General features: G+C 60.8%; 1 protein-coding gene across 4 annotated transcripts; it reads left to right on the top strand.

Moving 5' to 3' along the window:
* Nucleotides 1-1,413: 1,413 nt before the first annotated feature.
* On the top strand, nt 1,414-23,359 carry PLEKHA2 (pleckstrin homology domain containing A2). Of its 4 annotated transcripts, none has more exons than XM_072027276.1 (12): nt 1,414-1,541; nt 10,645-10,808; nt 11,958-12,014; nt 13,254-13,302; nt 13,785-13,882; nt 15,322-15,465; nt 17,384-17,530; nt 17,693-17,761; nt 17,901-17,971; nt 19,074-19,137; nt 19,698-19,775; nt 20,160-23,359. In XM_072027276.1, exons 2-12 carry the CDS (start codon nt 10,668-10,670, stop codon nt 20,490-20,492), a joined length of 1,251 nt encoding a protein of 416 aa, XP_071883377.1. In that variant the 5' UTR covers nt 1,414-1,541; nt 10,645-10,667; the 3' UTR covers nt 20,493-23,359. The 4 variants fall into 4 exon arrangements, with proteins under 4 accessions (XP_071883377.1, XP_027299397.3, XP_027299396.3 ...); XM_027443596.3 differs by lacking the exon at nt 1,414-1,541 and adding an exon at nt 2,261-2,393; XM_027443595.3 differs by lacking the exon at nt 1,414-1,541 and adding an exon at nt 6,081-6,239.
* The last annotated feature ends 1,049 nt before the right edge of the window (nt 23,360-24,408 follow it).

Raw genomic sequence — 24,408 nt, 5'->3', positions numbered from 1 at the left:
TCAGTGCAACCTCACAGCTGCCAGGCAGCACCGTGGCCTGCGGGACAGACACGGGCAGGACCCCAAAGCACCCCCTCCTGCCTCGGGTCGGCTCCCTCGCTGGGCTGTGTGTGTTTGCACATTCGGCTATAAACTGTTGGTCGCTCCTTCCACAGCAATGTGCTCTGCGGTGGCCTAGAGCGGTGTGACCACGAGGACATCCCTCGGCCACCAGACCACTGCTCGGCTCTCCAGCAGTCCCGTGTGTAGGACGAGCCCCTTTTATTCCAGATCTGCAGCATAACGTGCTGGGATGCTCCTCTGCTTTCCCTCTGCCCCCTCTCAGCTCAGCAGGCTCGGAATAAAGCCCCTGGGATCACCTAACCCCCTGTGATCTGCCTTCCCTTGCAGACAGCGTCATTAAGTCCTGCTCCTACAAGTCCTTCTGCGACCAGGCGCGGCGCGGTGGCTCCGGCGGGGCCACGCTGCAATGCTGCTTCAGCGACGACTGCAACGGGCCGCGGGGCTCGAGGAACGGCGGCGGGGCCACACCGCTGCACCCACCCAGCCTGCTGGCCGTGGCGCTGGCGGGGAAGCTGCTCCTGGCCTGGCTGTGACGGCGGCGGGGCCGCGGGTGGGTGGCCGAGCACATCCACTCGCCGCAGTAGTGTAGGTGCTGTGAGCCAGGAGCGCGGTGCGTAGAGTCGGGGCTAGGAGTGCGGGAGAGGCCAGGCTGCCCGCCGGGCAAATAAACGCTGCAGCTGGAAAGCAAGTTCATTCTGCGTCTCATTCACAGGAAACCCCTAACCTAGAGAGATAATGGCCCCAGCCGAACTGATTTGGCTTCCTGGGGCTCCTATTTGAATGCGAGCTCATCCAAGCGTGTCTGCCGTGGGAAGGCTTTGTCAGCCCTGCCGAGCAGCGCGGGGCACAGCCCTGGGCACGGCACAGCCCTGGGCACGGCACAGCCCTGGGCACAGCCCCGCTCCTGCACGCCGTGAGCCCCCAGCACCTCGGTGGGATGATTTGGGGTTCCTGTGTCAGCTGCAGGAGCAGTTTCTTTCTTCCTGGGGCCACAGAGACTACAGGCCTGGATAGACTGTGGGTATGTTTGGTGTGAAATATCGTCTGAGGCTGTTCTGTGAAGCTCTTTGCACTGCCTGACCAGAGGGAACCATCCCTGGTAGCACCTGTCCCCATCCCCGTCTCCATCCCCTTCCCCAGCCCGGGATGCTGCACGGTGGGGTGAGCTGGTCCCAGAGGAGCAGCACTGCCTGTGTCTGCAGTCACAGAGAGATTAAACGTCCTGGTGACTAATTCGGGCCCTGACTGTCACCACCACCTCTGGGAGATCTCGCTTTTCCTCTTTCCACCAGGCTTTCCCTTTGAACCCTCAGCAGGAGGTGTGTCCTGCAGGTGCCTGTTGTTACCACCTGCCAGATTGTGGTTATAAGGAGAGGTCCTCCTGCAGCCAGGGCCCCCTTTGGGCTGCTCTGATGAAGGCACAGCTTGGCTCAGCAGATTTTGTAGTCTAAAGAGAAGAAAAGCAGTGCCTGGCTGAGGTAAGGAGGGGGTGAGGTGCAGCTGGGGGCTGTGGGATGCTGGGGAGCTCCAGCCCCGAGCAGCTTCATGGGACGCTCAGCTGGATCTTAGTCAGGAGAAAGCTCCTGAGGCTCGCTGGTGGATGCTGTGGGATCCGGTGCCAGGCAGCAAACCACTTTTCTTGTTATTTTCGTTGTCTGATGCTTATGAATGTGAAAGTGCCTGTGCTGAGCCAAGCAAGCACCAGTGCTGTGCTGTGGTGGCTGATAGCATCTGTGGGAAAGTCCACGGAGCCTCAGCCAGGTTTGGAGAACCTCCTCTCCTCTGTGCTGCTCAGCCCTTGACAGCAAGCAGTGGTTTGGGGCTGTCTCGTGCTTGGGGCTTGTTGGGGTTGTGAGCTCCCAGGTTAATCCTCCCGGCCCCGTAGCCCTCAGAGGGCAGCGTGGACGTGGGGCTGGTCCCGTGGCTGGTGTCTGCCCAGCTCCTGGTGCTGCTGGAAAGGAGCCCCGGAGTACTTGGTGCTGCTTTGCCTTGTGGAAGGGAGGGTTAGAAGTGAGGAACGAGAACGAGGAGGAAAGAGAAGGGAGGAGAGCCCGGGATGTCTGGGAGTGCAGAGTGGGCAGTGGGAACGTGGCCACAAGAAATGCGATGCAGGGCGAGACAGCAAACTGCTGACTGAAAGCACTGCCACTGCTCCAGCACAGTCTGCGGGGAGTTTCCCTTAGTCATAATGTGAGAAAAAAGGGAACAGGTACTGAAACCAAAAAGGGCAAGTTCAAACAGAAGAGGAGAAATAATGTGGCGTGCTCGGATCCAGCTGTGGAACTCACTGCTGCAGGACGCCCCTGAACCCACCCGGCGAATTTTGCAGGGTAAGAGGGTCAGAAATCCCGGAGAGCAGGGATGCCGAGCCCTGTTCGGGTGATGCTCGGGGCCACGCTCTTGCTGTGGGCTGGGGGGTGTCCCAGCAGCACCACGGGGCCCTGCTCCTGCCCACGGCCTCCAAAAGCACAAGGGATGCTTTCCCCTGGGGGCTGGGGAGGTGTGGGGACCTCTGGTGGGGCAGAGCCCTGCTGGCCCTCGCTGCTACCGGGGAGGGTCTCCTGTGAGGTCTGGGGGCTGCTCGCACCCCCGGAGAGGCTGCAGCAGCAAAATGTATTGAAAGCATCAGGAGCGCTGAGGGCTCCCCCAGATAAAGGAAGAGCAGCAGCGTGACCGGCTGCCATGTGACGGCCCAGGGAAACGGAGCTGCTGCAGATCCAGGCGCTGATGCGAGTCACAAGGTCTGCAGAAGATGCCCTGGTATAAAAATACCCCGTGGAACAGTTTAGTCTCTGCAGGGCGGGCAGGGATGGGGGGACGCCGCAGCTGGCAGGACGAGGCTGGGGGAGCTCCAGAGGGGATCGCCGCTCCCAGCCCACACCGTGCCAACAAAGCGCAGCCCCCCAAAAGTGCAGCCCCTGGGAGGGATGCCCTGAGCCTGCAGGGCCGCCTGGCTGCTCGGGGAGCTCCCCACCAGCACAACCAGCGGCAGACTGGAGGCAGCGGCCAGGAACTGGTCTTTCCAGAGAGGCAGCGAGCAGTGGGGAGGAGAGGACAGGCACGGGGCGGATGAGGGTTATGGGTGAGGCTGCGCTGAAATCCCGGCGCTGAAGCTCTGAGCGTGCCTCCACCACGCTGCGCTCACATTTCAGTGTGCCTGTGCCCCTCTGTGCATGTTGTAACGCAGGCACAACGTGGGTGGAAGTGGGTGAGCGGGCAGCGGGCTGGTGGGCATCCAGGGCTGAGAGCTGAGCGTGCCTGGGCTTGGCCCCGAACCTTGCCCGGCACAGAGACCAGCCCTGCTCTGAGGCAGCAGGGTTGCTCTTCCCCCCCACTTTTCTTCTTTTTGAATCTAAGTATAACCCAGTTGTTGTGGCCTTCCTTTCCATAACTGGTGGTTTTCATGCTTCAGGTTTTGGTTCCTTTCTCATAACACCCTCAGAAGCCCTGCAGCGAGCGCTGGGTGCGTTCAGACTGCACATGCCGGCATTTGCAGCTGGGCAAGGCTGGGTGTGAGGGGCTGCAGCGTCTGTGCGGGCAGCTGGGCAGCACGAGGAAGAGCGTGCCAGCAGATCCTTCCCTTGAGAGGTCCACGAGGAGCAATGCCCAAATCCTGCTCTGCTGGAGCCCCCCTGCGCGTATTGGCTTGTGGTTACGCACGGCCCTGCCGGCAGCTCCCTGCGAGTGCTGGCAGCTGCAGATGTGCAGGGAGGTCATCAGTTCTTTCCTCCTGATGTAATAAGTGATGTGTTTGGGGCTGCGGCTCCCAGCAGGGTGTGTGGCCGCACTGTCCCCCGTGGGGCAAGAGTGGGGGGGGGGTGGATGAGCGCGGGGAGGGCCGGCTGCTCCTCGGGCACGTGGCTGCGGTCAGCCTGCAACGGCGAGGGGAGCTGCACCGAGCATTGAATTGGGCTGGGTGCTGCGCTTTGGATGGAGGCAGGAGGGGGAAGCAGCCGGTCAGAGCAGCCCAGGATGAAGTTTCTTGGGAAAATCGCCTCCTGCCCGAAGTGCTGGGAAAGCACCGCTTGCACTGTCTGAGCGAGGCGCGCTGCGTGCAGCACCGGCCCAGCACCGGCGTCGGTTTCGCTCGCGTGGGGAGAAAGTGCTTCAGGGCCAGATGCAGCAACAGCATCGGCCAGAGAAAGCAGGGGCTTTCCGGGGCGCCTCCCATGTGGTGGGAGCCCACACTGTCCTGACCATGCAGCATGGGCTTCCTGCTCCCCAAATCCACCCTGGTGAGCTCTGGCGGCCTCTCTCCCAGGCCAGGCTTTTGCAGGAACTGGAACCCGAGCTGGGCAGCTCGTCCCCGTTCAAGGCCGTGCTCAAGCACATGCTTCAAGTCCAGCTGCCCCCGGCCCCCGCCTGCTGTGCTGCAGCGCTGCCTCTGCACGGGCTGAGAGGCGGCCCTGGGCCGTGACAGACTGTGGTTTCAGCCGCTCGAGGCGGTGACACGGGCACAGCGCAGTCACACAGAAATGAACACACATGGTTTCAGTAACAGCATTTGGGCAATCTTCTGTAACATGGAAGGGGAAAAAAAAAAAAACTTTGTTCTAAAAATGACCCAGGCCATAGGAAATGCTCGGGGTTGAGGCAATGTGTTTACTTAACAACACTTCACACAACAAGCTCTGAACTCTGCAATTGCTCTTGGAGAGGAAAAAAAAAATCTAATGCCTGACACCGAATCTTCAGACTCAAGTCTTGCTTTAAAATATGCAAAGGCAAGAATGCCCCAGATGCATCACAGCGAGGTGCGTGGAGCTGCAGACCAGGGTTATTTGCACTGCCCAGAAGCAAGTCCTGCTGCTGCCTGTGTCCGGGCAGGGGCTCTGCAGAGCTGCCCCTGGGTGTGGGAGCGCTGCTGAGTTTGTGCTAATTCAGCCCCAGCCTCCTGAGCGAGTGACAGGCTCGGCAAGTGACTAACAAGTGCCAGACTGATGCAGCTGTGAGGTTTTCTGGGTGACCAGGCAGCACCTGCAGGCCCTTTATGATCGGCTGCCCCCTGCTCAATGCGAGGAGCAGCCTCCCTCCAGGCAGCGACCCTGAGACTTCATCCCAAAGCGGAGCGGTGACTCACGCTGTTCTCAGTGCTGTTGTCTCAAAACATCAGTTATTAACTCCAGGCTTCGTTTTTGCAACTTTTCCTGGGTGAGGGAGAACCGCGGGGCTGTGTTAGATGCTGTAACACATGGGTAACTTCGCAGATTTCACTGCTGGCTTGCCGGAGACCTCACCTGCTGCAAGGGCGCCCAGAGTGTTTTTGGGAGCGGAGCTCTGCGGTTTGGGCACCCTCCACACCCACGAGGGCGACGCACCGACCCCTCCGGGTGCTCGCTCCCTCCCAGCAGCCGTGCTGCTGGTGCCACGGTGGCTTTGTGTGGGCTGCGTGTGCGCAGACAGAAATCTGGCTGCGTTTTCGGATGGCTGTGAAAGCACGCGAGGAACTTCCATTTGCAGGCATGCTTCGACCTAAACAAACCCGGGGGGGCAGTCGGGTCTGACGGGGAATTGGGGGAAGATCCCCTTCGGAGACGCAGGCTGTGCTTGCAGGGGCTGACAACAGCCTTTGCCCTCGGGGGTCGTGGGAGGGGTTTTGCACAGCAGTCGCGGTGCCCCGCGGGGTTTGGAAGCCCCGGGACTTTGTCGGGTTGAGGCCTGACCTGAGGACGGGACCCCCCGGGGGTGCCTGCCCCTAAAAGCGCTCTCAGCCCGGGACCCGCCCGTTATCCTGAGCGCCCGAGCTGGCGGCACAGACGCTGCCCCTGGGGCTGGGGTCGCGGCTCTGGCCGGGGGAGGTGGGGGTCGGGGGGGGGCCGGGCTCTCGCCCGCGGAGCCGCAGGGATGGGGGGGGTCGGAGGGGCGCCGGCTCGGGGGGGTGGTGCCGGGAGGGGGCCGTCGGGGCAGGGGCAGGGGCTGAGCCCTCCGCAGCCGCCGCAGGTGCGGGATGGGTGCCGGGGCGGCCCCCCCACGGCCCCCGGGGCGCCCGCCGCCCCGCACTCACATCCGGGGCCGGGTTTGCTAATGGGAGGCGTAATTAACCCGGAAAAAAGCGACGGCGGAGCCGCGGGCACACCCCCTCCGCCGCCCGGCCCTCCTCCGCGCCTCGGCGTGCGCGCAGCCCGCAGCCCCCGGCCCGGCCATGCGCGGGGGGCGCAGCCCAGGAACGCCGCGGGGTGAGTGCGGGGCCCGGCGGGGGGGGGCAGCGCCTCGCGGGGCCGTGGGGGGGTCGCGGGGCCGCCGCCGTCGTGCCCGGGGGCAGCGCCCCCCCTGCAGCCCCTCCGGTCCGGGCGGGGATGGGGAGGGGGCAGCGCGGGGACCCGCAGCATCCCGGGGTCCCCCCCCTCGCATCCCGTCGCTGCCGGCTGGGGCTGCCCGGCAGAGCCCCCCCTGCCCCCCGAGGGGGCTTCCCGGGAGCGGGGTCGGGGCTGGCGGTGCCCGGGTGCGGGCGGGCGGGCGCCTTCCCCGGGGGTCGGCGCTGTCCCGGGGACTCCCCCGCGGGTCCGGGCCGTCGGCGGGGGGGGCGCTGCAGAAGCTCCCCCCGCGGGGCTGGCGGCATCGGCCCCATGCGCTGGGGGCGGCCTCGCTGCTGCCGGGGGGGTCGCGGCGCGGTCCCGCACCCCAAGGCTCCGGGGGCTGTGGGCAGGGGGCAGCGGGGGCTGCTCCTGGCGCGGCGCCTCGCGGTTTTGGGGCCCTGCGGGGAGCTTTGGGGGTGCTGAACGCAGCGGTCCCTGCTGTGGGGCTGTGCTGCAAGGATTGGGCAGCAGAAGCGCGGAGAGGATCGGATCCGCGGTTATTTAAAGTGTGCTCCCCAGGCTGCGTGGGGAAACGGCGAAGCGAACCCTCGCTGCTCCCAGCCTGCTTTCAACAGGTTCATGATTTCATTAAGGCACGTCTGGATGGAGCAGGAGGGAGTCGCTGGGCTGTTCCTGCGCCGTCTCTGCCTTGTGTGCCTGCCACCAGACAGACGTCGATGGGGCAAGCTCTGGGAACTGCTCTGCAGGGCAGGTAGAAGGAAGTGGCGCAGCCACCGCCGCGCCTCAGCCCTGCACGCACGGGCGCTGGTCCCACACCCAGAGTGGCACCGGGGCAGCTTGGACAGGCGGGCGGGGAGAGGAGGAGGAGGATGCTGTGACCGTCTGCAGGCACAACGGGCTGCGTTGCAGAGCGGGGTGCCGAGGATTTGCCTGCACCTCCGAGGTGCTCAGGGCTGCAGGTCTGCAGGCGCCTCCCTGCTGCCAGGTTTCCGCGGGCAGCGCTGCCGTGGCTGGAGCTGCGCCCTGAGAGCGGGGTACAAAAGGGCACAGGCAGCCGTGGTGGGGCGGTGCTGGCGTCCTGGGGGTGCTTCCTGGAAAGTCTGGCACTGCAGCCGCACGTGAGGCCGTGGAGCCAACAGGAGCCACATAACAGGGTTTGCATATCAGGACGGCTCCCCGCCCGCCTAGGGGCAAAGGCAGCGGCGTGCCTCCACCTCGCAATACAAGGGGAGGGGGTTTGGCTCCTCGTTTTGCTGCAAATCTCTGTAGCTCGATTGCTCTTGTCATCCCATCAACCGAGCTTGAGAAGGGCTGGCTGTACCTTTTGGTGGGGCACCAGGGCTTGGGCAGTGCTGGTGAGCCAGTCAGCTCTGAGGCTGGGGAGAGCCCTGGAAGCCCTCGCTGTGCCGCTCTGTGCAATGGCATCAGTTCTTGGTTTGCATCCAGGAACGAGAAGCTGAGAGCCTGGGTCAGTGCAGTGCTTGGGAGGGTCTCTGGGCTGTGGCTGGACAGCAGGTTAGCCTGCACAAATAAGGCCCTGGCATCGTGGTAAATCGTAGCTTTGAGTGCCCAGGTTTCCATCAGGGGTCTCATCTGAAACTCGTGCACCTCCTCCCGTGAGGGCTGCAGGGCTCGTTAGCACTCCTACACAGTGATCATTTTCTGATTCTCTGCTCAATCCCTCCTACTCTCCCCCCCCCAGATCTAGTCTTGTGTCCTTCCTATGGCAAAGGCAAGTTTGGGTCCTGCATACAAATATTTATGACTCTGAGTTTATAAAGCGCTGTGTAAATAGTAAACATTAGTGTAAAGTGAGCTTTTTCTGGCCCTTGTGGAGTTCCCGAGCAGGAGGACCAAATACCCACATCCTGGCAGAGCTGGAGCTGCTACTTTTGTCATTTTCCTATGGGAAAATGGAATTCCCAGCGGCCACAAGGAGCCAGGCTGCCCGTGTGCTGCGAGGGGCTGGGAGCAGCCAGGGAGCGGCACGGCCCCGGAGGAGGGATGGGGAAGATTCCTGCTCGCTGAGAGCAGCGCAGTCCGGAAGGCAGAGTTTGGAGCGATCGTTATCTCCTCTGCCCGATGATTTTTGCATATCCAAGTGCAATCTGAGGTCAGCTTGCACGGAAGAATTGAGCTGCTTTGCGTGCTTTCATCGAGCCCCTGCTAATCCAGGATGGCGAGGGGGGAGATAAGGAACCGCGGGAGGGATCCCGGGGGTCCGGCACCGCAGCCACGAGGAGCTGGGGACTCGCCCCTGAGCTGCCTGCCAGAGCCAGGTGGTGCTGCGCCCCACCTCACACCTTTCTCTTCCATTTCATAAGCAGAAACCTCTGGATTTTTGTTAGCAGCAGGAGGCGATTAAAGAAGCCTGGTCTGAACGTATTAGCACGGTTGAAGTCGGCTGGGAGTCTGTTTTATGTGCGTTCCCCCACCCCACAAAAATAAACCCACAAAAAAGCAGCGAAATGTGAAGTGCCCACATAACCTTTGCATCAGCCCACCGTGTTGTTTTGAAGCAATCCTTTCTGCTGCAGCAGGGCAGCTTCCCCCCGCACACAGCCTCGATACCCATCTCTGGAGCGCTGACGTGACGCCGAGGCGCTGACGCCAGGTTGCCTCGTGCGCTGCCACCTCTACCTCTGCAGCTGCACCGCAGCTCTTGCACAACACTTGCCACTCCGGGCCCCGCTCCACTGCAGCTACTCAGCTCAAAAATAGTATTTCCTCCTTTTCTGCATGACATCTTTTATTTGTGCAGCCTCCTCTTCTGCCACCTGCACGAGTCACCTCCTTTTCTACCGGACAAACCGCACCAAGCTCAGCGCGCATCCTCTCGGTAACCACTGCCTCCGTCCCCCGTCACCGGGGCTGGGGGCTCTGCCCGAGCTGCAGCCCGTGCCTGGCCAGCCCGTGGGTCTCCGTGCTGGTCCTGCTCCTGCTGCAGGGCTGGAAGTGACAGCGACCTGGTCCTATGGGCAGCAGAGTGGCACGAGGTGCCACCGGGCTCCCCTCCCCGCAGCTGTGGTGCGCAGCGGGTGGGTGCTGCAGATGTGAGCGGTGGCAACGCGCACCCGCTGCTGCTGAGTCAAAGTGGCTGCTGCTCCCGTGGGGTGACCGAGAGCGATGCTGGGTCTCGCCCACGTCTAACTCCCGCAGGAGACAAGAGCAGAGTCCGTTCGCACGCACCCTGGCCCCGTGCTGCCCGTGTGGCAGGCGCTGGGCTGTGCCTCGAGCTGAGGAGCAGCGCTGCAGAGGGTTTGTGCCCTGAGCAGCCCCGGTGACACGGCTGCGCCCCGTGGACATTGGTCATTGTTTTCCCTGCTGACTCCGCATCCTGGCTGCACACATTTTCTGCTGGAGTTGCAGATTGTTTTCCATTTCCTGGGAGTGTGCTCGGGCTCTCTCTAGCGCGCAGCCTGCCGCGGGGTTATTTTTTGTTGGCAGTTCCCGGGGGCCTTGCGTTGCCCGGGGACCTTTGTGGCTGCTCTGCCCCGTCTGGAGGGGCCATGCTGGGGCACGGGGCTGCCCCTCGGTGTGGTCCATCCCTGCCCTGCGGACGCTGCTGGCGCTGGCTGCAGAGCCTGGGGAGAGCCACACTGTGCCGAGCACGCCCGGAGCCGTGCAGCAGGGCCAGCGAGCTTTTGTTCAGCTGCGTGCGGTGATCGAGTCCATCTGTGGTTCCTGCAGGCACCCTGGTGTCCAGCCTCCTGCAGTTCCTCTGCTGAGCTATTTCGGTCCTTGCTCGCTGCTCTGTTTTGCCCAGCTCTTGCCTGCACCCGGGGCCGTCAGGCTGGCACCCCCTCCTTGCCACAGAAGCGTGCTGGATGACTTCTGTGTTCGTCTGGCAGCTTCCCCACAGCGTGACTGCACGGAGGGACAGTTTCATTTTGCTTTGACTGTGTTGGGCTGTGTGCTTTGGAGGCCTGGGAGAGGCAGCAGAAGTTTGGCTGGGAGCTGGGGACAGCTTGAGAAATGGGAGCTGCAGGAAGCTCCGGTGGCCGTGGGATGCGCCGCAGGGGGACGGGATGAGGAGTGGATTCCCCGGCTGCTCTCAGGAGCCTTGTGCAGGCTCCTGCGCCCTTCCAGCATCCCTCACTGGGGTGGTGAGCACATCTCTGCAAGGCCTCATTCCTCACTGAGGGGGCAGCCGGCATACCCGTTTGGATCAGTCCCGGCAGATTCTCTTTTCCCTCTCCCTTTTGGCATCTTTGTGCTGCGAGCTGGGGGCTGGGCCCTCACCCAGGAGGGGTTGAAGCTAACGGAGGTGGGGAGCGGGGCATGAGCAGAGCACCCACCTCTCCCCTGCCCTGTCCCTCTGCAGGGTGATGCCAGAAGGAGCCCGGCATGCCGTACCTGGACCGACAGAACCGTATCTGCGGGTTCCTGGACATCGAGGAAAATGAGACCTGCGGCAAGTTTCTGCGGAGGTATTTCATCCTGGACACCCAGGCCAACTGCCTGCTGTGGTACATGGACAACCCGCAGGTAGGGCTCCGCGCTCTCGCTGGGTCCCTCCCTGCAGCTGCCCGGCACGGGGGTCCCCTCACTGTGCCACGCTGCCAGCCACGAGCCTGGTCTCTCTCCAATGGCGACCCCCCCCGGCACGGATTCTGCATGGTGTAGTCAGTGATGTAGAAAGGAGGCCTTCTCCACACACAAAAAAGTGGGATATAAAAATATAAAAAGTGAGCAGGCCGGTGAGGGCACGCGTGGTGCCGGGGACAGCAGCGTGTCACGTTTGTGCCTGTTCCGCTGCGGTTTAATTGAGGGAAATGCTTTCTGCCTGACAGCAGCACGAAGCGCAGGGGTAGGGCTTTTCCCCCCATCTATTGCTTGGGCTCGTTTTGTTTTCCAAGCCTGGGGTTGAATTTTCCACTCCTGCCGCCTCATCCAAAGCCTGGTGCAGTCTGCAGGGAAGCTTTGGGTTTTTCCCTGCTCGGGGTGAAGCTGCTGGCTGGTGGAGCCGCGGCGGTGCTGAGCCTGGCCCCATCTGGAAGCAATCTGTCATTCCCAAGTAGCCCGGGCTGGTTCCTGCGCTGGGCTTTCTGAGGAAGCAGCAGCGCAGTGGGATTACATCTGTTACCAGCCTGGGTCACCAGCAGTCCTGAACTCTGCATCTCTTTGGATGTCGCATCCAAGGAAAATAAACCCGGAGCTCCTATGTGCACGTGCTGGGCTGCACGAGCAGCCCCAAGCTGCAGCAGCGTCTCCTTCCTCTGCCCGGCCCCACCAGCCATGGGCTGGGGGCTGCCATGGGTTGCACCTTGCAGGAGCCCGCACGGCCCCTGCAGTTCGTGTCTTGGTGTAAAGGCAGCGAAAACAGGACGGATGAAAGCTCCTAGGAAACACTCCTCATCTTGGAGCGGTGTCACAGGGCAAATGTCCTCGGTGCTCGGTGCAGCCAGGTCCCTGCCTGGTGCAACGCCTGCTGTCTCTGGGGGCTCCCCGGTGCCTGCTGTCAAGCTCAAATGAGAAAGAGCCAAGGCTGAGCTCTGGGATGAGCCTCCCGGTGCTGTCAGTGGCTGGGCAGGCACCTGCCCCCCGGTGAGCATCTCCCCAGGGCTGGGGGAGCTTGGCTTGCCCCTTGCCTTCTCCCTCTCGTTTCACTCCCGTTGCTCGTTTTGTTTTTTGCAGAACCTGGCCATCGGTGCGGGTGCTGTTGGATCTCTGCAGCTGACCTACATCTCCAAGGTAAGGGCAGGGGGGCGGGGGTGCCCTGTGCCGTCCCCCTACCCCGCAGTGCTCCCAGGAGAGGTGCGATCCTGCCCCGTCCCCATCCCCGCTGCGTGCCTCGGGGGCGTGGGAGGAAGAGGAACCGCTCTGCGGTGAGGAAGGGGCCGGGGGCCGGGGCCGGATGGGAGCACGGCATCAGTGGAGCTGGCGGTGCCTGGGGCTGGGGCACCGAGCCCCGCTGCAGCCTGCACCGGCCGGGGACGTGCCCAAGCCCTGCAAGAGGTGCCGTGGAGATGGGAACGGGGATGGCCCCGTGGTTCCTCTCGCTGTCAGGCAAAAACGCTGCAAAACCCCAAAACTGCCCCGCAGCCTGGTGGCACAGAGCTGCGGGCACGGCTCTGTGCAGCTGCGTCCTGCCCCTGCGCCGGGTCCCGCTCAGCATCGGAGCCAGGAGAGAATCGAACAGATCTCCGTGTTCCTGCTGAATCATGATTTATAAATTAAGCTCAGATGAAGCAATGCTGGGAGGCTGAGCCTTCCCCATTTCAGAAAGAGCCGCACTTATAAATTATATAGGTTTTAGTCTGTTTGAAAATTGCTGCAGGACGGCATTTGGTCACAAACTGCAGGACTGGGTTATGCCCGTGGCTCTAACTACCAGCTGTAAATACGCCAGAAAAATGGAGCTTTGCTTGAGAAAACATATTTAAAGCATTATAGACTGGCTCGGAAGGAGGAAGCCTGTCAGAATAAATACTCCATGAATGCTGTGCTTGGAGCCCCGGGGAATATTATTCTTATATAAATGATTCCTGCTCTTTAGGGAGAAACCACTGCTATTTTCCTTCAATTTTCTTAATTGCTGACAAGAGCGACAATGTTGGTCCGGCAGGAACGCGCACTTCCAAGGCCCTTGAAAGCTTTCTGCTCTTCGCAGTGCAGCCGCTGCCTCGGGGGGCTGGCGGGGGATGAAAGCCCGGGCTGGTGCTGACCTTCCCTCGGGGCTGCCCGCCCGTGGGCTGTGCGGTGCTGGGGGCAGGAGGCTTCCCGTGCAGTGGTGCTGCTGCAGAGCCTGCCTGGGCGGCGGGGAGCAGGGGCTGCTGGCCGAGCAAAGCGGGCACCGGGGGCACGGCCGGTGCCTGGGGAGCGCCAGCTTGCCCGTGGTCTGGTGCACATGCATGGAAACTTCCACCTCTCGGGCACGTTGTTAGCGTTCATGGTTATCCTGCATTTTTTTTTCTGTCTGCTCTGTCGCAGGTCAGCATCGCCACCCCGAAACAGAAACCGAAAACTCCCTTCTGCTTCGGTAAGCCCAGGGACAGCAGTGGGGCGTGGGGGAAGCGGCAGCACGGGCACACGCTTGTCCCAGAGGAGCTGCGTTGCCTGGGCAGTGCCTTACCACGGGGGCTGTGACCCCACACAGTGACCGGAGCACGCAGCGTGTCCCCCCCGGGTGCGCTCCCCGAGGGGCTCTGCCTTCTCCGTGCTGCGGAGCCCACCAGGATGGGGCTGGGGAGCACCGGGGCAGCTCTGGTGGCACAGCAGGGCCCGTGGCTGCTTCCTCCAGAGCTTGTGCAACCCGAAACATCGCCGGTGCTGCAGTGCAGAGGTCCCCGAGAGCTTCCCCTGGCCCACATGCAGCAGGCAGCGTTGCTGCGGGGCCAGAGGGACCCGTCCCCAAGGAGGTTCCCAGACCCTGCTGGGGTCTGCGTGCACACACTCGTTTGTTCTGACAACGCTGAGCACCGAGCGGGGTTCCCTGACTCTTCTGTTTCCCTTCTCTGGCAGTTATCAATGCGTTATCTCAGCGCTACTTCCTGCAAGCCAGCGATCAGAAAGACCTGCAGGACTGGGTGGAGGCCCTCAACCGGGCCAGCAAGATCACGGTACGTCGTGCTGCACCCTCGCTCCTGCTGTGCCCGTCTCTGCTGGAGACGTCCCCGTCCCCGTGGCGTCCCCGAAGCGTCAGGGCACCGCAGCCCTTGCGTGCCCGGCGTTATCAGCACGGCCACTGGTTAATGCTGGCAGGACGCTACCAGCTCCTGCAGTGACAGCTTGTAAATCAAATGCAAGGAGAAGTCACGATGGATAATCTAGTTTAGGATTGGGCTTGTCGAGTAACCTTTGTTCCTTGTACTCTTTGTTTAAAATCGCTGTGGCGCTGTGCTGTAGTCCCTGTGTGCAACTCATCTGCAAGACCGGGCCTGGCCGGGATTTTCTTTTTTTATCTGCGGGCAGATGAGATGTGACAGCCTCGTACCTGGTGCCAACAAACTGACTGCACAGGCTCCGGCTTGTGCCGCCTGCCCCCTTCATGGGCCCAGGTGGCCGTGTCCACAGACAAAACCTCCACAGCCGGGTGGGAGGCAGGGAACTGAGCCCTGGACTGGCAGCGGGGTGCCCGGGGCTGCAGCTCCTGCCTCGAGCTGATGAGCTGTGCCTGTGCCCACCCTCCTGCCAGCAGCGGCTCGGGGTGGGAGACCGTGGCTGCCCCCCTCCCTCTGCCCACATTTATCCTCGTGCCCGGCTTTCCTCAGCCTGCGCTGTGCTGCGACGGCTTCTGAGGCTTGGTGTCAGTCCCCAGAGGCACAGGGGGCTGCGGGGAGAGTTTTGGGGCTCAGACCCCTGGCAGCCTCTCGTCTTCCTCCCCGTGCACTGAGCAGGGCTGGGGGCACCCCGGACTTGGGGGCATTTGTGCCCGGTGCAGGGTGATGCCCGTGGGACAGGAGGATGGGGCTGTGGTTGGGGCACTCCTCCCAGTGCCGAGACCCAGGTTCAGCTTCTGCTTCTCACGGGGACTTTGCCCTGGGCGCATTGCCCGGTTCCTGCCTCTCCTTGCTGCCCATACGCAACGTCCCCGTGGCGAAACCGCTTCCTGCGGCTCCCCAGCACCGCTGCGGGGCTGAGCCGCTGCTGCTGCCTGCAGAGAGCAGGAGGGTGGCCCAGAGCCCCCGGTTAATGCTGGCAGAGAAGCAGAGTGCTGGCTGGGGGGGCAGCTTGGCCGCCTGCCGTTCTTCCCACGGCTGGGAAGCTCTGAGTGGGGAAAATTAAAGGAGCGAGTGTCCCGGAGATGCACTGGGCTGCAGAGGCCGGGCGCAGAGCCCTGCGAGGTGATGCCGAGTTACTCACCGCCTGTCTGGGATCCTCCTGAGAACCGCCCGGGTGCGGCCTCGCCCGCCTTAATTGGGGTGTCCCTCCTTAATTGGGGTGTCGCCTCCCTTTATTCTTCTTAAAGGGCCATTGCTGGGGTCAGGCGGGGAGGATGATGCGATGTGGTGGTGCCTGGAGCAGCCCCGTGGCCTTCAGCCTCTGATTTGCCCTGCAGGTACCCAAGGGCGGTGGCGTCCCGCCCGCAGAGATCACGAAGCCCCCGGCGGTGCCGCAGGCGCAGGATAGGAAGCCTCAGGTTGCCTACAAAACCGAGATCATCGGGGGCGTGGTGGTGCACACCCCCATCTCCATCAACCAGGTGAGCCTCGGGGCCGTGCTGCTCTCCGACAGTGCCCGGTCCTGCTGGTGGCGGCCCTGGGGAGCCATGAGAGCTGCAGGAAGCACACGGGGGTGCGAGGCTGCTCCTTGTGAGCCTGTGGGCTGCAGCTGGGGTCGGGATTTGGAGCTCTGGGGTCGGGATTTCAGAGCAGGTTTTGGGGTGAAGGGGCAGCAGTGCTCAATGCGGGGTCCAGGGGGAGGCAGGTTCTGGCTGTGGGCTGCCGGGAGGCTGGTTTGCATTTTCATTTCTGGAAACCAGCTCAGTGCCTGCCAAACCTTCCCACTCGCTGTATAAATAGCTGCACTTAGCACCTTGAGCACCTCTGCTTTGTCTCGCTCTGAATTATGAAGAGATGGGGAGGGGTGAGGAGGAGGGGGGCACCCACTGCCCCTGGGCACCCCACGGCACCACCTGGCCCAGATCCTGCCCCGAGGTGCCTGGGGCAGGGGGACCACGTTCTGCCGCCCCCATGGGAGCAGCCAAGGGGCTGGTGGGGATTTCGCACACTTCCCTGTCTGTGGGGGCTGCACGGGGCTGGGGCTCGTGGCCACCCCTTCCCAGTGCCCCTGAGCAGCGAGCTCCATCCTCAGCCCTCGCCTGACTTTTCTTTCACAGAGGAGCTTTTTTTGGAGGTGATGCGTCAGCCGCTGGGCTATTTTCTGCGCTCTCGCTGCTTGCCCTGGGGTGAGATGGCAACTCTCCCTGCTTCCTGGGCACGCTCACGGTTTCCTGGTCCTGCCCTGGGATGGATGGTGCCGTCCCCGGGCTGCTCAGTGACTGCTGGGGGACCCCTGCTCCTGCTGCACCCCCAGACCCGCAGCAGCATCGCCCCAGCCCCTGGGTCTGCCCGGGGTGGTGGTTTGGGCACGGAGCTGCCCGGCTCAGTGGGGCTGGTGCCGACCCAGGGAAAGGTCTGGGGGTGCCCGGCTGCAGCTTGGGGCCGGCCCAGCTGCTGCTCGCCTCTGTCCTGGAGGAACCAAACGCTGCCCCGAAGGTGCTGGAAGGAGCCGAGCGGGGCAGGTCGCTGGTTAACCGCAGCGGTGCTCGCTCAGGCGCGGGTGCCATATAAGGCTGGCTGCTATGGCAATTCGCAAACCTCAGCCTCAGAGCAGGAGGAAGGGGTTGGAGGGGCAGGAGGGAAGGAGATGAGCACAGAGGTTTCATCTCGAGCCATCCTCCGCGCTGCCACGGGGGGGGGGAGGGACGGCGCCGCGGGGAGCACAGCGATGCTGGCTGGGGGCAGCGGGGCTGGGGGCAGTGGGGTTTTTCTGCCCGAACTCCAAACATCGAGGTTTCCTTCGGGGAAATGCTGGCTTGGCTGTGAGAATGTGGAGTGGAGACTTTATGGCTCTCCTGAGCAGTTTATGCCCGTGATGGATTGCTTTCTCTGGCTGGAAAGCCTCCCTGCCTTCTAACTTGGGTTTGTCTGGCTCCAGTTTCCAGCCGGTGGTTTTTGTTCTGCCTCTGCCAGATGAAAGAGCTCCTGTACCTTGCCTTTCCCCCAGGACCTCTCTGTTGCAGCTGAGTCGCTTCTCAGTGTGAGATAAGCCGGGCTGATGAAGTTCAGCTCCCCTGCTGCAAGGGATTTCCTCAGCCCTCGAGTCCCCCCTAGGGCTTTTTTGTAGCCTCTCCAATCTCTTAACACTGTTTTTAACACGTGGGCACCATCGTGGTGAGCTGTACACCAGCAGCAGTCTGCGAGCCAAATGCAATGAGAGAAACCCCTCTCTCCTCTCGTTCATTACCGTGCTCGTGTCCAGGCGCTGCAATTTTCCCTGTGCATGCAGCGCTGTGCTCAGGGCACGCTCTGGGTCGCCCTCCCCTCCAGCTTTCCATTGGGGAGTTCCCCTCCCTGCTTTCTCCGTGCCCCCCCGGGTAACCGTGCTCTCCTTTTCAGAACGGAGGGGACGGGGCAGAGGGCAGCGACCTGGCCGCCCACCCGCTGCTGCGGCGCTCGCAGAGCTACATCCCCGTCTCGGCCACCAAGCCGTCCGCCGGGCCCCCCGCCATCAAGAGCGGCTACTGCGTGAAGCAGGGCAACGTGGTGAGTGCTGGGGGCCCGCGGGGGGAGTGCTGGGGGCCTGTGGGGGGAGTGCTGGGCTGCTGCTTCCCCCGGCTCAGGGGTGCTCCAGATGCCACCAGCGTGTCCCTGGCACAGGGAGAGCGCAGGGCCCAGCACCCAGGGGCTTCCTTGTCTGTTTTCCAGAGGAAGAGCTGGAAGCGCCGGTACTTCGTCCTCGATGAATTTTCCATCAGTTACTACAAGTGTGAGCAGGTGAGTGGCCCCCAGCCCTGCCTGTGTCCGGCTGCTCCTGGAGCAGAGCCCTGGGGACAGGGGTGCTTGCAGGCACACCCCGGCACCGGCAGCCCCGCGGGGTGCCCCAGCCCACCGTGGTCTCCTCTCGTCTCCGCAGGACAAGGAGCCCTTGCGTTCGATCCTGCTGAAGGACGTGTGCAAGACCCACGAGTGCCTGGTCAAGTCTGGGTAATGCTTCCTCCTGAGCCCTGCTCCTGCCGTAACCCCGCGTTGCAGCTCGCTGCTGTTTCACAACCCTCTAACGCCTCCTGTTTGCCCCCCCCCGGCACTGTGCAGCCCTCCAGAGGGTCCTGGGGGTGGGCAGTGAGAAGTACACGGGCCTCAGCAGAAAGCATTCTGGATGTGTTGCTTTTCCTTGTTTTTTTTTTTTTTTTTTTCTTGGAGTCGCATCCAGAGTCCCCGTCTCCCACCCCTTCCCCTCCCAATCCTGAATTCTCCCATTCTGCCCTGGAAACCCTCCCCTGGCTGGAATGGGGTCAGCAGGAGACCCCTTCTCAGGACAGCGGGTCCTTTGGCTCCCCCCGTCCTGCCGTTCATTCCTGCGTTATTCCCAAGTGTCTCGAGCTTGCTTTCTCCAGACATTCTTCAAACATCCCGGTTTTGGTTTGCTCTTAAGAAACTTCTCTTCCTTCAGCTTCCCCAGGCAGGTTGGGGAAATCTGGATGCAGGATATTGTCACTCTGTTCTCCTCCTCGTGCTGATAGTCATCTCTGTGGCAGAGGCGTGCTCGCACAGCTCTTATCTCTCTAGATTAAGGAGTACGAGGCCCTGCTCAGTAAATAGCATCATATGACAGAAGAACAAAGGTGTTCATAAAGCAGCTGAAAGCTGGGTACAGGCGTATTCCTTTAACTATCACAGGTGGCTACACAACATCTTGGGAACAATTTTATTGCAGCTAACGCTGATAAAATCAAATAACTTGAAGATTTGCAATGAAAATGAACTATGAAAACAAACTTCTTTAGCTTGAGCAAAAATGTAATTCATTAATTACAGCTTTGTATCAGTTATTCTTAAGAATTCAAGTTTAAAATGAGGCTGAGGATTCCGGGTCTGGGGAGGGGACAGAGGCTGAACTGCAGGAGCTGAAATGTTTGTGGATGGAGGTGGTCCCCGGGGAGCTGGGCTCTTGTTACCAAAATCCTGATGAGATTGCTCCCCCTGGGTGTGTTTTTCCCCAGCACGCTGTAGGTGTGAGGGTCATTCTGGCGTTTCGCTATCCATGGTGATTTCTAGGTAGTGACTGTCTCTTTCTTGCTGTTCCCAGTGACCTCCTGATGCGGGACAACCTCTTTGAAATCATAACGAGCTCCAGGACCTTCTACATCCAGGTAGGGCAGCCGAAGGGAGCTGGTTCCTGAGCTGAGGATGGGCGGAGGCGGTCAGCAAGCCAGGGCACTGCCAGGCCTGGAGTTTACTTTGCTAGGCAGTAAATTCCAGTGCTGACAGCCAAGGCAAGCCACCCTCCTCTAACCAGGATGTTCCCCGGCAGCCTCAGCCAGCAAACATCGGCGGAGGAGCTCGCACACGGCTGCCTGGCTTCAGGGCACGGGCAGCGGGGAGGACTCCGGGCGGTTTCACTTCTCCGCCGGGGCTTATTTATAACAGCAGCTCCTTGTGCGAGCAGGAAAAAGCAGAGACAAGAGCACGCGGCGATCCGATGAGCATCCCGGCCGTGCGGGGCTGTGTCTGCACGTGCTGCGTGCTGCAGATGTGGCCGCCCCCGCTGCCCGCCTTCAACGCTTTTTGCAGGCGAGGGCAGGGCGGTGCGGTCGCTTCTGAGCAAGCAGGAGCCAGCAGCAGCTGGGCTGGGGGCCGTGGTGCCTGGTGCTGTGGGGCTGGGAGGCTCGCAGAGGCACAGGGGCTGACTCCTGGCTGCTGTGGTTTGCAGGCGGACAGCCCCGAGGACATGCACAGCTGGATCCGCGCCATCGCAGGGGCAGTCCAGGCCCTGAAGACCCGCCCCAGGGTAGGTCATATTTGTGTTTTGTGTCAAATAATGATCATGTTAACTCACAAGATGCTTGCTTCGGGCCTGTGTAAATGCTCGGTGAGCCCGTTTCCAGGTGAGGTGCCTGCCCTGCTGTCCCTGCCTTTGCTTGCCGGTCCCTTGGAAAGGATTGAAAAGGGAGATTCAGCTTCCAGGCTGGCCCTGGCTGAGCCCTGCTCTGCTCTCGGAGCTTTCTGATGGCAAGGGGCCATTGAATTCAGGCTGGCGGTTTGCTTAGCGTTTCTTTCCTTTCTGCAGAGCGTGCAGAGGGCCTAATTCTGGTCCCCAGAGCTCTGCAAATTGCTCGCAGCAGCTGCTCACACACAAAACCAACCGGCACTCACTCTGCATCTGTCCCTGCAGGAAATCTCCTTCATGAGGTCCTGCTCCATGACCAAGCCGGCCCCTTCCCAGCAGAGGCAGCCGGCGGAGGAGAGGAAGGCACTTTGCAAAGCCCCCTCGACCTCCTCCTGGCAGCCGTGGACGCCGGTGCCGCAGGCGGAGGGGAAGCAGCCGGCGCTGGCGGAGGTGCCGGTGCCGATGAGGGACGCGGTGTTCGTGCCGGCATTCACCGAGCGCGACGTCGGTGCCACGCAGGGCCAGCGCCTGCGGCACAGGTCGGAGCCGCAGCACCTGAAGGAGAAGTCCTTCGCCTTCGACCTGGACGATGAAAGCATCCGGACCTCCGACGTCTGACGGCGCCGAGCCACGCCGCGGCTGCAGGGCGCGGGGACTTGGGGACGCGTGGCCGCTGGTGGGGCTGGACGAGCTGGTCTCCTCGGTACTTCTGCCCAGCCCTTGGGACCTCGCCTGCCCCATCGCCTCGGCTGGGATGAGATTTGGCTCCTTTCCTCCACTGCTGCTCCTCCATGCGGCGCTGGGCTGGGCCAGACGCGCTCCCTGGTGCCTGTGCTCCATGGGGAGAAGCGGGGCTCCCGTCCTGCTCGCCCCTCGGTTGTGTCTCGGTGAGCCCGGGGGCTGTGGTCTGGCAGCGGCTGGCTGAGGTAGTTTGGGGTTTTGGCAAGCTGCCTCCACCCCGGGCACTGCCTGCCTCCTGTGCGGGGTGGGAAGCGCCAGCTCCGCACTGCTGGTGGTGGGGGGGTGTCCTCTGCAGCAAATGCATCACTTCTCCCCAAAAACACCCCTGGAAGAAACAGCAGGAGGGCTCAGAAGCAGGAAAGGGGGGAGTGAGGTGGCCTTTCTCGTTTCTGGATAAATGTTTTTCTCCCCTTTTGTGCTGCTCAGTCTTCCCCGGGCACAGCCAGGGAGCTGCACCATGACGCAGCTGCGCCCGGAGCAGGGGAAGCGCTGCAGCTTCCAGTGCTGATGACATTTTTCCAGGAGACCAGCTCTTTACCCTGCTTGACTAATGGTGTATTGGCAAATCTGTTTGCTTTTCATTCCTTCTTTTTATATCTGTCGCCACTGCTAAGCTCCAGCAGACTCCCTGCCCAAAGCCCTCTGCAAGGTTTTAGTGATTTTTGCTGCGAGCTGCTGCTGGGCAGGCTGCCGGGGCCGCAGCGACCGGGGGCAGGAGTGTCCTCAGGTATGTCTCCAGTTCTGCACTGCGTGCAGTTAGGCACCAAAGAGACGTGCCTGAGTGGTGAAGGACTTTTAAGAAAAAGCAACAAAAGCCGAGTGTTTAATGAAACTCGGAAGACTCGTCCAACTGGCCTCTTACCCGCCTTGAAATGAAAATGAGCAGCACCTTTTTAAGCAACGCGAGCCATTTCCATAACCAAATGTGCTCATGTAGGAGGTGTGACAAATAGCACATTGAAAATTGAAGTGAGATTGCCTGATATCTGCAGTGCACGGAGGGCTCTGGAGTTAGCAAGGCTTCCCTTCACTCTGTGCTCGTTGCCATTTCTTTGTCATTACATGTTCTCTGCTTTGCAAAATCTGCTTAACGTGCCCCCCAGAAGCAAAACCTCTGATTTGTCCCTGCCTTTTCCAGGTCTCTGTGCTCTAACCCAGCTCAGGCAGCCTGGGATCGAGCAGGGTTTTATCACCTGCCTCGCTGCACATCCCCGTGAGGTTTGGGCATCTGCCGAGCCCTGGTGTTGGAGACGAGGCCAGAGGGGAATTCTGTAGCTTGGCCGTGCCCTGCAGGTTTTCTCCCCTGTCCCTTCACAGCAGCCCTGCACAGCCGTGCTCTGCACAGAGCGTGGTGGCTTTGGGGAGGTTTGTGCTCACACCCACACCTCCGTGCCCGCGGCAGGAAGGGGAGGCAGCGGTGGTGCCTGGGGCAGGCGCGGTCTGCACGTGGAGGCGTTCTCGTTTTTCACAGAATCAGTTGGCCAACACGTGGCTTGCCAGCAGTACGTTGTCAGATGGCATTATTTTGCTTTCCTGCGGTCTGCTCTAGGCCGCGAGGGGCAGCTGAAGGTACACTTTATAGAGCCTGTGAGGCGGCGAGCGGGGCCTCCCCAACCCGGTGGGCGAGGGTGGCTCACAGGGGGCTTGTGTGGAAATCCTGGAGAAAATTGAGAGTATGAAAATGAGTGGGAATCGATGCAAATGGTACTGGGAGAATGTTAATATTTGTTATTTAATTGTAGAAATCTAGGTTACGCTGTTCCTTTTTGCTTTATTTGCACTAGTGTTTGAATTTTTTTCTCTAGGCTGACTTGCTCTTTGGCTAGTTAGATGTTCTGTTTCCGAAAATGTTTTAATAATTTGGTAAGACTATCAACCATAAAGTTACGGCACTTAGTGATATCAGCGCTCTGACCTCATTTCTGGAGAACATTGAATGCGCAGGGACGATGGTTACTTTGTGCAAGGCTTCAAAAACACAGAGTACCAAGTATTTTTGTTGCTTGATAATTGCAAAGTTTCCTCGGGCCTGGGATGGTAAAGCAGAAGCTCGTTGCGCAATTAGGGTTAATTATCCAGGAGGAGAAGCTACCAGTGGCTCCAGCGTGGTTGCGACATCCCCGTCTCTCATTCCCACCCTCCCTCCGTCTTCAGGACAGCGCGACGGCCTCGGCGGTGGCACGTGGACGTGGGACTAAAGGCAGCGTGCTCAGAGCCGGCCCCATCCGTGATGGTGACCCCCTCCTGCAGGAATTGCTCCTGTCCCGAGGACAGACAGAAACACGGACAGGAGCACAGCCAGACCTCGATGGGGCTCTGCAGCGATTCCTAAAACCGGTGCCCCACGTCCTGTAGGTTTGGCTCTTGGCACTGCTGTCGGGGTGAATGCATTGCCCTGGTGGCTGCCCCGTGTCCTGTGTGGGCCCTTTGGGAAATGAAGCTTGTGCCGAGTTTTCCCTGCTTTAGTAGCGAGTGCGGGTTCAAGGAGTCTTGTATGGAAAGAGCGGAGTGAGGAATGGGTTTGCTGTTTTATATGAAAACTCCCAAATGGTTTCAGCCATCGGTCAGTGCTGGCTGCGTGCTCCAAGTGCTCTTAGGGACCGGGGTCCCTCGCTGGGCGATGCTCCACAGCCCGTGGTGCCCATCGTCCGCCTCGCGCGTGTAAATGCTGGCTGCAGGAGATGGATCTCCCTTTTTTTGCCCCGTGTTTTTAAATAAAGAAGGAAATCCCAGTTGCTTTTCCAGGCTGTCCATTGGCGTTGTGTATTTTGGGTTGTGAGTCCTGAGGGGGGCAAATGCCGTCCCTGCTGATGTGAGATCCCCCAGATCGTACTCAGCTTGAGCACTTCCACAGGTAAGTGTCCCAGTAAAACTCTTGCTTTAAGCCTGTTTTTTCCTTTTAATATTACATTTTCCAGTGCAGTCTGGCTGAGCATGTTTCTCGTGGCCATTTGCAGTCTGTGCTGTGTTGACGAGGAGCGGAGCAGGATCTCCTTTTTTCAGGACTCCTTGAATAAATAGACAACAGAGGAGGAGGCTGTGAAATAACTTCCTCCCAGAGCAGCCTAGGAAACCCCTGCTGCGACCGGTTGCAGCTGGGGGCATAAACAACAGCAGAAGTGCAACGGGAGCAAACTTTTCCCAGTTGCTGGGAGCTGGGAAGCAATCCTACAGAAACAGAAAGGTTTGGAGAGCTTCACATGAGAGCTGCGCCATTTTCCAACACAGTTTTGTTGATGGGTAGATGCAATCCTGGGAGAAGTGGTGCGTTTTTTTATTATTATTTTTTTTACTAACAAACTAGCACAATCGAGGACTAGCAGTAATCCTGATACCTTCAAGGAACGAGACAAGCAAATGAACTTGCTGCAGAGTTTCTCAGGCAAATGCTGCAGGGGTGGCTGCTGAGATCTGCAGACGGCGCGGATGGGAGTCGAGGCTGGGCTGAGGGAGGCTGCGCATGTGGGGAGGCTGCTGCAGAAACGCCTGCAAAGGGCTCGAATGCTGCCTTCCCAGACTTGTCTCCTACCCGCTCCTCTCCTTTTCCCACTGCGCAGGACAAAAGCAGACGCCGTGGGCTGGGCAGTTGTGATGGCATCAGGAAAAATGCAGGACATAAATGCTGCTGTTGTGCACAGGGGAGTTTCATGTGTAGGATGGGAATGAGTGCCATTAGAAACAAAAACATCAACGTGCCTATTTTTAAAGCCCAGGTTTAGAACCCTAGCAACTATCTTTTTCCCCACCCCTCCATCAAAAGGATGCTTTTGATGTAAGACTGCTTTTCTAGCTT

Source organism: Anas platyrhynchos, chromosome 23 (assembly GCF_047663525.1).
Source record: "Anas platyrhynchos isolate ZD024472 breed Pekin duck chromosome 23, IASCAAS_PekinDuck_T2T, whole genome shotgun sequence".
Lineage (NCBI taxonomy): Eukaryota > Metazoa > Chordata > Aves > Anseriformes > Anatidae > Anas > Anas platyrhynchos.
This window is presented reverse-complemented; position numbering and strand designations above follow the sequence as displayed.

Coding starts and splice junctions, on each gene's coding strand:
- PLEKHA2 (XM_072027276.1), top strand. CDS start 10,668: ATGCCGTACCTGGACCGACAGAACCGTATCTGCGGGTTCCTGGACATC. Junction 13,303..13,784: donor GAAAACTCCCTTCTGCTTCG/GTAAGCCCAGGG, acceptor CTTCTCTGGCAG/TTATCAATGCGTTATCTCAG. Junction 15,466..17,383: donor CCCCCATCTCCATCAACCAG/GTGAGCCTCGGG, acceptor TCTCCTTTTCAG/AACGGAGGGGACGGGGCAGA.